This window comes from Rhizophagus irregularis, chromosome 11 (genome assembly GCF_026210795.1).
Source record: "Rhizophagus irregularis chromosome 11, complete sequence".
NCBI classification, from domain to species: domain Eukaryota; kingdom Fungi; phylum Glomeromycota; class Glomeromycetes; order Glomerales; family Glomeraceae; genus Rhizophagus; species Rhizophagus irregularis.
The window spans coordinates 652,134-664,658 of NC_089439.1; the positions used below are offsets into that span (position 1 = coordinate 652,134).

Here is a 12,525-nt window from a genome sequence, read left to right on the forward strand (position 1 = left end):
AGTTAAGTGAAAGTTTCTGCATTTGTTGAGTTAATGCTTCAATTGCTTCCATTTGAGGACTTTCAGTTTTTGCAGGTGTGGTTAATACAGTAGCTACTTTAGTAGCAATTCCAGTAACACTTGGTCCTAAATGTGCGTAATTTAATCCGGTTTCAACTTTTCTTGCATTACCAATGACATCAGATAAAGTATTAGCATCTTGTAAATGTACCATAGGAGTGATAGTAGGAGTTAATCCAAAAAGGAACATTCTAATTTTCTGAGCATCAGGAATAGCATTGGTAGTATCAACTCTCTTTAATAACCTTTGGAATTTAGTGGCATAATCATCTACTGTTTCATTACTACCTTGTCTTAAGGTGAGTAATTCCTGATACCATTTATTTTTGCGAGTATCATTTGCAAAATATTTTTTAAAAAGGTCTGTAAAATTATTGCCAGTGTTTTGTCCAGATTCCCAGTGGTTACCTATTGTAGCAGAATTAGTATCATACCAATCAGATGCAGCACCTCTTAAATAAGAAGCTGCAACTGCTAGTTTTCTCTCAGGAGTAGTCCAACCATTAGTAGCAGCAGCCTTTTCAAAAATAGCTAACCATTCGATAGGATCTTCATCTTCTTTTCCAGAAAAGGGTTCAATTTTTGCAATATTACTTCCTATGCTCAAAAGATTGGCAGCATTATTACCAAAAACAGTTTGCAAAGCATTGGTGATAGCAGCTTCGTCAGCCATATTTTGATTATAAACAGGAGGGTTATCTATGAGATTATTAGGGTTATTATTTCTTTCAGTTTGGATATCAGTGTTAAGTTGAGCAACTAATTGAGGTGTAACAGGATTATTAAAATAGTTTGTTCTATGAGTAAGATTGAAGAAGAAAAATACTAGATTTCTGATAGGATCAGGTCTTTGCTGGTATCTAATACTAAAAAGTAGTTTACTAGATAGGATTAAAACTTGGAGTCCTTTGATTCTATTGTTATCTAATTGAAATGCTTGACAGAAGATAGGTAAAGCCCTTATAGTGTAGGAGGTATAACTAACTGCAAAGAAGTAGTTACTAATCCAATTCCAGAAATTTTGAAAGGCAGGTGGTAAAACAAGAGGTGGAGGATAACAGATACGACAAGAATGATCTACAGTAGTAGGTGGATTTATATTTGAAAGATGTTGAGCAGTATGGCGAGTAGTTAATTGTAATTGTTGTTCGAAATGATCTTGTATGGTCATAAATCTCTTATGACCTGGCAGGAATCACCACTTTGTTAACAGGTCCGTCTCAGACTCTGTCAACTATAACTAAACGTTAGGGAGTCAATAGCTATAACGTAGTTTATATCAGCAAGACACGCAAAAACACAATACGCAAAATATAACACAATCACAGTTCATTTTTAATATAAGAGTTTATTAAATAGTTAATACAAGTTAATCCCTAACTTATACTATCTATTTTCTATCTATCTGACACACTGACACACACACTTTAACTTAAGAAAAATCAAAAGATATTTATATAAAAATAAAATATAAAGAAAATAATATAACTAAAATAAATAAAGTAAATAAAATAAATATAATAAATAAAAGAAATAATAAAAATAATAAAAATAACATAAATAATATAAATAACAAAAATAACAATTGTAACGTTAATCAGATCTACAAAATTATTTGATTACATAATGATTGATCTACTAATTAATCATCTGATTTTTAAATCACGTGATTTTTACTGCGCCATAATCTTCGTTATCACCGGCAAAGAGAAGGTGATATCCTGGCAAGGAGAAGGTAACACTTAATGAGAAAAGATTTTTTTCGTGAGCTCATTTTATTTTAGTACGCGCTCCTTTAACTTAAATATTAATACCCTACAAGAGAATGACTTTTAATGAGACTGGCAAGTATCTGGATTTCTTGGAATATGTAGTCATAGCCTTTGGTTATCATTTTTAAAAAAGTTATAATATTTTGTGTCTTAGTCTGTTAGGTCCGTTAGGTCCGTTGCAAAAGTTGCAAAAAATTTTGAAAAAGAAAAAAAGAAATCTTGTAAATGCATGAGACATGACAGTTAATGATACTGCAGTTAACCAATCCGAGCTTGATTTATTAAGACAGTGCAACACTGAGCTTGAGGCTGAGCTTGAGATAGATCGTAAAAAAATTGACAAGCTTAAGAAGACAATTGGTGGCCTATCCTCTGAGAATTTTGATCTTAAACGTGAGGTAGCGAAACTCAGGAAGGAATATGGGATCAGAATTAAGAAGCAAGAGCGAAAAAATGCAGAACTTGAGGATAGACTTGCAAAAGTGGAACAGGGCTCTTCGGTGAAGGATGGGCAGGATTCTCTGGTAGTGGATGAACAGTCACAGAAGTTAGAGGAATCAGTTGTTGATGTGTCACCCTCAGGATTCTCAGCACCCATTAACGCAGATACCAAGGCAACCAAGGATGAAGAAATGGATGCTTGCTCCGCTTTCATGCTTGAGCAATATAAGAAGAGCATTGGTGAAAAAATAAGGCAGAGAAATAGGGAGAAGAAACTTGCCCTTCAGGGCAGACTTGGTTGCTTTAGTAACCCACTCTAGCGCGAATCAGCTGACTCTGATACTGTGTAGCGGAAACTGTTAATAATGTTGAAAAGTCGTATGAGCCAGAGATTGACAATTATACTTCCTCAGAAGCGAATTCCCAACTTTATCACGTGATATAAAACCCGTTAACAAAGTTAACAGGTTTTCCAAAAATTCGTATGAAGAAGAAGCCGTTACCAATACTTCACCTACCTTCTGCCCGGAGGTAGAGATAAAGGTAAATATAGAAAGACTGGAGAATGAAGAGAGGGTCTCTTTGAGACTATCAAATTCTTCTGATAGCTTACAACCGACCAAGAATAATGTGAATGGTTGGACTTTCTCGAACATAGCTACCGAATTTGTACAAAATTTGTTGTAGGTACTATTCTCACCAGACAGTCGACTTCAAGCTATAAAGTTTACTCCTCCTAGAACCTTAATTCCCAGATCAATAAGCATCAAAAAACTTGCCAATTCATTCTGCCAAGTGAATGTTGCAAGGGGTAAAACGATCATAGCAAAGCGAGCAGAAATTACAGCCTGGTATTTATTCTCCAAAAGGTTCGAAGAAAAAGTCGTGGAGCTTAGGTCTAATAATAAGAAGCTTACAGATCAGACTGCAAGAAAGCAGATCTATGATGATATGAAGTCATATTTCACAGGCATTTCAGATAGATATTTATGTGTAATGACCTGCAAAGCGAGAAAAATCAATAAGTTATTTGGGTATGAATATAATTCTGTAACTCTAAAAAAGATAAAAGCGTATGATTCAGCAGGTCACGTGTAGTGCTGACAAAATTTTAAAGCTTACTGAACACATCATAGAACAGGTCAATCGAAGACAATTACTAGTCGTATGAGTGAAACGAATGAAGAGATGCCAGATGATGATGGATATAATGAATCCAACTCTGATTATAACGAGCAGATCCATGAAGAACTAAGAATTTATTGGTTTAGGAAGGGCTTGTAGATAAATTTGTAAAAAACACATTTTGAAATTAGATTAAAGAATTGCCCTCTGACAACAAGATGTCATTCACTCTCTAATATGATGTTACATAATAAACGGAATGCTATAACTTTAAACGAAGAACTCATGTGCTCCGGAGAAGCTGAAATTGACTTTAGTCTCGATGATGAAATAGTTGACCACAAACCTGGTGATATTAAGGTATTCGATGACATTGACTTTAGTTTCGACTAAGAAATAATGGACAGTAAACCTGTTGACTCGAATCACCCAATCAACGCTTGATCGGAGGAGATCTCGGTATAAGCATAGCCTAGTCGAACAGGTCTGAGAAATATTATAAGAAATAGTATTAGAAATGTTCAAAGAAATGTTTATATAAATACTTCTTAAGACCTAAATAATGTAATGAATAGTTATAAATACTTATGAAAACTTATGAATGTTTCAGATTTAGTTTTCCTTTAGGACTACACTTGCGCAGTATCTTAGAATGTGTAGTGTATTCGTATCATTCGCTGTCATAATTAAATAAAGTACCATTTTTAGCGTGGTATAGTGTCCTGCTTTCATCATATTTTTAATCACCTGACTGACCTGAGAAAGGCCTCAGGAACCTGCTCAGAAAAAATTTATTAAGGAATAATTGTGCAATTCGCAGACAATTGTATAGACGTCATGTATCACGAGTAAAGTCTCCAATTCTTTGTATTTATTCTTCACATGCATTAATAAAAAATTTTTTCTTGGCAAAAATTCTGGGCCATTGGTCAGAATGCTTACATAATTACAATACTGCAAACGTGTGATTGGAAAACAACTGAATATATTGGTTTACAAATATGCAAGATAAGTATTACTTTAATATACAAATAAATCAAGATAAGCAAATATACAAATAAATTTACAAATATGCAGAATGTTCTTTTAGCTTTCCCATTTTGCAGAACTATGATTAATTTATATAATTTATACAAATAATTAATTAATAATGTTCTTTAAAATTATACGGTTATCCTACATTCTTTTTGCCTTTTCTTCCATTTTACGCTTGAACTCCTCTACAGGAATTAGCTCACCCGTGTCCTCCATAACTTCACAAAGTTTTTCTGGGTATATAAAATGATTTGTGAGGCCATCTATAAAATCTTTTTCCATATACCTTAGGCTTCGTTGCATTTCATTCCATTGATACATATTGCCAACTTTATCCAATAACCAGATGACGAATCCAGAATGATCTATAAATACTGGCTGGACACCAGTGATTCCAAATGTTTCATTGAGAAACTCAGTGTATTCTGCATCTATAGAGCCCAATGAATCTTTGTTTGTGACCTGGTAAAATCCGAACTGATTATTTTTATCTAACTGTTCACATAAGTAATCTGGCAATTTGTGCAATTCTGGCAGATAGCTTGATTTGCTTTGTTCTCATATTGATTGAGCATGTATTGATCGGAATACCAGGTTTCAATTTGGTTAAGTGGGTCCAGGGATTTGTTTCTGCACAATTCCCATAGTCCCACATCTCCTGACTTTGACATATCGTTCCATCTGGATTTTGAGGGAAAAGAAACAAATCGTTGTTCTTTCAAATTATAACTAAGGGAATTCTATCTGCTATTCTCAGGGCTATAACAGATGCTCCGTAAGAGACTTCCGTTATTCTTTTGCGATTTGTTATCCAGGACATGTTTATGCATGTTGGACGTATCATGAAGTTGTTAGTTAGTTCCAATATATTCATCCAACTTGTTAACTGATCCAGATGCTGACATAAAAATGTCTTTTGTTCCATGAGATTTTTTTCCTTTTTTCTTATTTTTTCTTCATTTTTTCCTTTTTCATCTTCATTACTCTCTCCTTTCTCTTCAATTTTTTCTTCCTTTTTCCCTTCATTTTTTTCTTTTTCCTCCTCCTTGGACAACAATTCATTGAATATATGAAACATAGCGCATCTGGCATTGTTGTGATTGGTAATGTGGGTTCGTTTGATATTGTTGCTATTATTGGCACTGGATCGCCATTTGAGTCTTTTTGAAAGGGTGTTCAGCGCTCTCTATGTAAAACATCAAAAGTAAATATCAATGCATGAACTTTTAATAAAAACTAAACTTTTAGACGTACTTGTACGGCAGTAGAATTTTTTTGTAAATATATTGGGTCTCCATACTCTTCTTTGCCATCTCTGCGATGCATTCCTATATCTAAAGTAAAAAATATTTAAGAAATTTTCTTTCTCTTGTTATTTATAGAATTGGTAAATAAAAATTAGACTCACCATGTCCTGATTCCATGATTGCCTTAGAGGGTAAGGCATAGTTATTATTAAAGTTATTCATACTGCTCATTGTGATTTAAGACGGATGTATATATTAATTAAGTATGTAGTTATGTCAGATGATATATTAAAAGTACAAATTACTCAGTTTATTACTCATTAAATTGATTCTCTTTAAAAAAAAAAAAATTTTTTTTTTGCGTATTTTTAAATTCATGTATGTATAGGTATATATATATTGTTTTTTTATATATGTATAGAATAACTCAAAGGATGACTCATAGCTCAAATGAATTCTCATTATTAAACTCGTGAGAAGAATGTTACACTTTAATAAGATGGATACAATTATCACACACAAAAATTTGCACCCGATGAAAAAAAAGATCAGAACTATCTAAATGTAATGAGTAATATGAGTAATAATCTTTAATTAAATAATTAAATAATATTTAATTGTAATAATGTGATATAAAAGAAACAGTATATGATATAATGTACATATAAGTAATATATGTAATAGTTATTTCAGTGCAGCCATGAAAATCATGTGACTCTGTGAAATATCCGTACCATGAAGCCCTTTAATATATTTATTTTAACTAATAATAATTGATTTTTTATTCCAATATTGATGGACTTTTTACCTAAAATTTTAACTAGATAGGAACCGTGTGATAAAATATAATATAAATGTGATTGTAACATGTATTAACTGATGGTACGATAATCAATTGGTAAAACAATTGTCACATAGAAACACATTGTTTCAATTACTCTAGTTATTATATTAAAGAATTACATCGTACATAATTTTATTTTAAGATTAGTTATAATGCAAAAATCAACTATATAAGTATGACTAATTAGTAGTCAAAAAGATGATCAAATAGATCAAAATGGATTGCTCAGTGAAATGATAACCTTTCACGCGTTCTTTAATCTTCAATAGATAGCAATTAAATCATTATTTCAATTGATATTATGTGAATTCAATTTTTCAAGTTTAGTAATATTTACAGTCTATTATAAAAATTAGATATTTTTCGCACTGGAACTAATGAGTTTGTTTAAATAGAAAATTTTAGTATTATAATGTAATACTAAGTAAATATGATTACAGCAGTTTTTTGTTTATAATTAGGAATTTAATATAGGTAATAATTAAGTTATTAAACAAAAATTATTAATAAAAATCATATATTATATTATAATTATAATATTAAAATAATATAGATTATATTGGGAATTGATATTTTTGATTGGCCAGATTGGCAACATGATCGTGTCATGTTTAGGTTTGAGGTTCGTTTCCTCAGTTCTTTCAATCTCAAGGTATTTTTCTTTTTTACTTTTATTTTATTTCTAACTTACATTCTTACACATTTTATTCAGTTCTAAAATTAATAAAGGTATGTATTTTATTTTTTTATTTATTTTTTTATTTTGTTTCTATTTTATATTTCATTTCTTACTAACTTTACTTTATGGTTTATTTTTTACTTGGTTTCCTATCATTATCTTTTGCTACCCAACCTCTTATCACGATCATTTTTTTTATTATTTGTCTCTCATCATTTTTCACCTCCTCTTACTTCTCATTATTTCATTCTTTTCGTCTCCCATTATTTTCTATTATATCTTTTCATTTTCCATTATTTCTTTTTTTCTCCTGTTTACTTCCCATCATTTCTTTTTTGTTTCTCATACTCCTTTTCGTATCCCATCACCCTTCTTCATCTTTGCAGTTATTTCATTCCCTGTGCAGATCCTCATGGGGTTTTCTGGTGGAACCCAGATAGTAAAAGTTTGAAACACGTTATTGTCAAAAATATTGGTAAACTTATCTGTCCAATCACGAAGGCATTCTACACACAACCTGATCAAGAACCTTCTCAAAAGACTGAGTTTAACATCTACAAGTGGTTTATGGTTAAGAATACTGATGTATGTATTGCAACCTGTGATCCCCATAAACAGCGAATCTTCAGATCCTTAACCGGCCAACTCTATCTAAATATCTTCCCAGGATTTCTCTACGTCTTGCGTCCGATATCCACCTTTGAGTCTACAATTCACCTCGCGGTTAAATTTATCTTCTCTCACATTCAGGATATTTGGTGTTCGGGTGATTGGAATTTCACTGAGTATATCATTAAGTGGTTGGCCGGTGTGGCAGCTGGATAGAAGATGTACTCAATTCTCTACCTAAAATCTGGACAGGGTTGGGGCAAAGGTATTATAACAGATTTTATTCAGCGCAGCGTCCTAGGTACTCAACTCATTTGTAAGACCAGCGATCCTCAGACGATTCTTGGAAGTTTTAATGGGCAATTACAGGGTAAGGTTCTTCTTCTTCACAAGGAAATACCCACAGAAAAAAGCTAGTGGAATTCTCTGTATCGCTCTTTAAAAGATAAAGTAATGAGTGATATAATGGAAATCCACGAAAAATACAAAATACCAACACATTACAAAAACTTTATATCAACTATCGTCTTTACCAACGAAAATGCTCTCAGAGTGGAGAATGACGATAGGCGCACAGTATTCTCAGATGTATCACCATCCCACAAGGGAGACCTTAACTACTTCAAAAAACTCGGTGATGCTATGAAATATCCAGGTGCCAGTAAGGCATTCTATGCTTACTTGAGAGCCATCGCAGACGTTTACCCGAACTTCAATGGAAATCTGCCACCCATGACAACATCCAAACAGGAATATATCATCTCGACTCTTCCACCGCTATTCCAATTTATAAAGGATACATACCTCGTAATGAAAAATTATATGACCGACCTACCTGTTCAAGAATTTTATAGGATATATACTTCATATTGCAAAACTCATTGCATTTCACCCCTATCAAAGATAAATGCTTCTAGAATCCTATCGAATGAATTGGGTATAAATAGCAAAAAAATACGTGTGGGTAAGGCAACACCACGAGTTTACAGCATATCCAGAGAGGACCTTTATAAGAAATACTTCGGCAAAAACTGGATACATGAAACAGATGAGATAGACATAGAAGGAATTGAAATAGAGACTTCTAAGAAACCTGCATCAGACCCCAAAGCTTTGGAGAAGTTCTTGGCAAATATATATAATCCATCTAACAATCCACAAGACATACAAGAGAAATCCGCTAAGAAAAAACTCGAACATGTTATCAAAGAGCAACCAGTTTCCAAAAGGGCTCCTCCACTACTTCCACCAAAGCCTGATCACTTAAAAGAACGTCTACAAGAATTAAGGGAAGAACAACCAGATCCAGATGACAACGACGTCTTAGATGACTTGTTATCTAATTCAGATTCTACAACTGCAGACCCAGTTCCTGAAAAACTGTCTGCCCCCAAGCCAGATGACTATGATGTCTTAGACAACTTATTATCAGACTCGGATTCTACAACCGTGGACCCAGTTCTTGAGCAACAACCCAAGTCACCTGCAGAATCTTCCACAAAATCCGAATCCCTCACAGATTCCAAATCTTCTACAGAACCCAATAGTAGAACCGGCTTCTGAGCAACTTATCCCAGAACCTGACACAGAACTAGAAGTCGATCGGGATCCCGAACCAAAGGAAGGCACTCAAGCACACTGGGCTTGGCATGAAAGACACTGATGAGATCGCAAGTCGTGGATTAAAAATTCAAAGGACTATACTTTTGATAATCTCTATAATACAGGTAAGGAATTATGGGCCAAGTACCAAGATGCGTCAGATGACTATAACTGGGAAATACTCGTGTTTGGAGTAGAGGAATGTCCCACAACGCGTATTGAGGACAAGTATCAGTACTACCTTAGGGAGGTAGTAAACCGCTTCAAGGACTTGATTGAATATAATGAAAACTTATCTAAAACACCTAGCCATAAAGAACTCGCGAATATAATAAGAATATACAAAGAGAATTGTGATGCCAAAATTATCTTTACCTCCTCTGGTTATGAAACTATGAGAGCAAATAAGGGTAAAGCACGAGAAATCCTAGAGGAGTATCCAAAAACTGATATGGAACGCCAGTGAGAAGCTGCCAATGGAATTATCAATGACTGGGACGAAGAGGATACTGAGGGTACTATCAACGACTTATTGTAAGCGCTATTTGAGATTATTTCTTTTTTTCGTATATATATATAGAAAGATATTATTTATAGTTGAAGACAAATCATATACATAAAAATGCAATACTCAAGAATCGCTCGCACTTTACCAACACGACCTGACATCAAGGAACTTCAGTATTCCAGTGCCCGCTTTTCCAGAGGAGCTATCGTCAGATTCGGTCAGACTCTCTAGGCGCGATTTCCAGATAGAAAGTTCCAGATCCTACTTCCCTATGAAAATTAGAAACCCGGTGGATGGACATCAGGAAACCAACCAGCCAGCCTCTTTTCACTATTAGACCATTATGATGAAGTACAACTACCGGATGACGCAGATCCCAATTATTTTGAACAATTCATAATTTATGCGAGAGATAGTCCACCGGCTGCAGGAGGATGCAATGGAGAGCTAAATGATTGCCTGTATAAATGCCTGAAGTATATTTACGGTACATTTTCTAAAATCCCAAAGTCAATCGAAAAACCTAAGTATATCAAAAAGGCATTAGGTCTCAATCGTGATGCTCCCATCCCAGTTTCATGCATGGACAAGGTCGAACAACTCGCAGGAAGTCTTACACTTAACATCATGGGGAATATTACCCGAATCTCTAAGAGTAAGTTCGATAGACGTGCTACTCTCATCCTGTCTGAGGGTCACTACTCCCTCACGTTAAATCCTGGAAGACTCCACCCAGTAAATTAGATAGGAAGCGTAATCTGCCCATTATGTATCATGAAGATGGAATAAAAAATGTAGTCACAATATACAACGGCAAAACAGTTAAGTCTTGCGCGATTGAACAGTTTCAAAAGGGTAAGAATTCCAAGAGTTCCTTTATCTCTGTTGAGAAGAACCATAAAATGGGAATATATGAAACTCTTAAAGAAACATATCAGAGAATCCATGAGGAGCGGGATGTCTTCTTACAGACTATAAAGAAGTTCGGTTTAGGAATCGACTTATCTTATCATAACTGGTCATACAAGAGAACGGCCCTCTGGTTATTTGAGCGGTTAAGTATAGGAGTTCCCGCCAATGATCCTCTTGACCTGATAGAAGCGGAGTGGTTAAGTGATGCAATGATGGGAGGATTAATCTGGGTGAATAATGAGTGGAAGGGCTATGGAAGACAGTACGACGCAACAAGTTTATACCTGAGTATCTAACAATCAAACGCGAACTTTCCAATCAAACGGGGCAAATTCCAGACACTTTCAGACTTTGTTGACTACAGAGGTTATACCTTGTATGGAATATTCCGTGTTAAGGTAAGTGGTAATAACATTCTCTTCTGACAGAATAAGAGAGGAGTCTATACATTTATCGACTTACAACGAGCAAAAAAACTTGGTCTCGATATACAGTTAATACAGGATGGGAAGCCAAATGCATTGATATATGATAGAGAAGTGAGAATACCTGGGACTGTAATATTCGGTGAGTATGTACACTGTAAACGGTCGAATATCAAGCACGAGAAGATGATAAAATTCAATCACCAAATGTAATTGCCAAATATTAAGAACGAACAAATTAATTATGAATTGGCGTAGATGGATAAATAATTAGCCGAAAAGGATAAACATTTAAGAAGAGCAATGATCTACATGATGTAATATTTATCGGATGATTAACAAAGAACCAATAGAATAATTAGAGTTGATCAATTGCGGCTTAGCAATCTTTAACAATAAGAACAATTAGAAAGAATAATTATAAGCCACAAAAGGTAGATCATATAAAATGGAGGGATAGTGGACTAAAGGAACACGCATAACGAAAGTACATACATTCATTCTCATGTTTTATTATTTCTTGCGGACATTTATCTTTCTTTCTTGAAAAATCTTCATTTAATATTTCTTTTATTTTAAAGATTTCTAAAAAATTCATTCTTAAATTTTATTGTTTTGAAGATAAACTTCTGATTACAAAATTTACAATATATCTTAAATTTTACTTCCATAAATAATAATATAAAAAGATAGTATAAAGATGGAGCATAAAAGATAGCATATTAAAAGATAGCGTATTTAAAATATAGATAGCATATTAGAAAGATAGTTCAAAGATAATATGTAAAAAGAACATAAAAGATAGTATATAGATAGAATAGAAAGTAGCATAAGATTTGTATAAATAGAGAGCGGAATTCAAAGTAATTCCATAGTTCTCATCCACAGAACTCAATAAAAATATAAGTTTCATTTAATTATTTGTTAGTAAAGTTTAATATTAATTAAAGGTAATAGGTTCGCCCTAAACTTTAATTAATGTTCGCTTAATTAATTTTAATTGAATAAAATGGAAATTTTAAGATGAATTAAATATACACTTTTGAAAAGTAATAATTCGTAGCGAGAGCTATCGAAGTTTGAAATTAAAGGTAAAAGTGGATATAATTTGGGGAAAATTTAGAGAAGTTAAATTTTATTTTATATCGTTCGACGTTTTATATTACTAACGCTATTTATTTCGTGAACCAAGAATGTTGTTTTATGTTGTTGTTTATTAACTTGTTTATTCGTTTATTTGTTCGTTCGTTCGTTTATTCGTTCGTT

General features: G+C 33.4%; 4 protein-coding genes across 4 annotated transcripts; 3 read left to right on the forward strand and 1 right to left on the reverse strand.

Annotated features, from left to right (window-relative positions):
• Positions 1 to 2,068: 2,068 nt before the first annotated feature.
• Positions 2,069 to 3,791, forward strand: OCT59_002686 (uncharacterized protein; the record flags this gene model as incomplete). The annotated part of the gene is made up of 5 exons (XM_066145085.1): positions 2,069 to 2,513; positions 2,734 to 2,816; positions 2,961 to 3,307; positions 3,410 to 3,553; positions 3,617 to 3,791. The coding sequence occupies 5 exons, from the start codon at positions 2,069 to 2,071 to the stop codon at positions 3,789 to 3,791; spliced, it is 1,194 nt and encodes a 397-aa protein (XP_065995837.1).
• A 783-nt stretch (positions 3,792 to 4,574) lies between these two features.
• Positions 4,575 to 5,911, reverse strand: OCT59_002687 (uncharacterized protein; the record flags this gene model as incomplete). The annotated part of the gene is made up of 5 exons (XM_066145086.1): positions 4,575 to 4,924; positions 5,025 to 5,114; positions 5,313 to 5,619; positions 5,688 to 5,767; positions 5,842 to 5,911. The coding sequence occupies 5 exons, from the start codon at positions 5,909 to 5,911 to the stop codon at positions 4,575 to 4,577; spliced, it is 897 nt and encodes a 298-aa protein (XP_065995838.1).
• A 2,354-nt stretch (positions 5,912 to 8,265) lies between these two features.
• On the forward strand, positions 8,266 to 9,880 carry OCT59_002688 (uncharacterized protein; the record flags this gene model as incomplete). The annotated part of the gene is made up of 2 exons (XM_066145087.1): positions 8,266 to 9,358; positions 9,540 to 9,880. 2 exons carry the CDS (start codon positions 8,266 to 8,268, stop codon positions 9,878 to 9,880), a joined length of 1,434 nt encoding a protein of 477 aa, XP_065995839.1.
• Positions 9,881 to 10,036: 156 nt separating this feature from the next.
• Positions 10,037 to 11,130, forward strand: OCT59_002689 (uncharacterized protein; the record flags this gene model as incomplete). The annotated part of the gene is made up of 3 exons (XM_066145088.1): positions 10,037 to 10,129; positions 10,205 to 10,577; positions 10,721 to 11,130. 3 exons carry the CDS (start codon positions 10,037 to 10,039, stop codon positions 11,128 to 11,130), a joined length of 876 nt encoding a protein of 291 aa, XP_065995840.1.
• Positions 11,131 to 12,525: the final 1,395 nt, after the last annotated feature.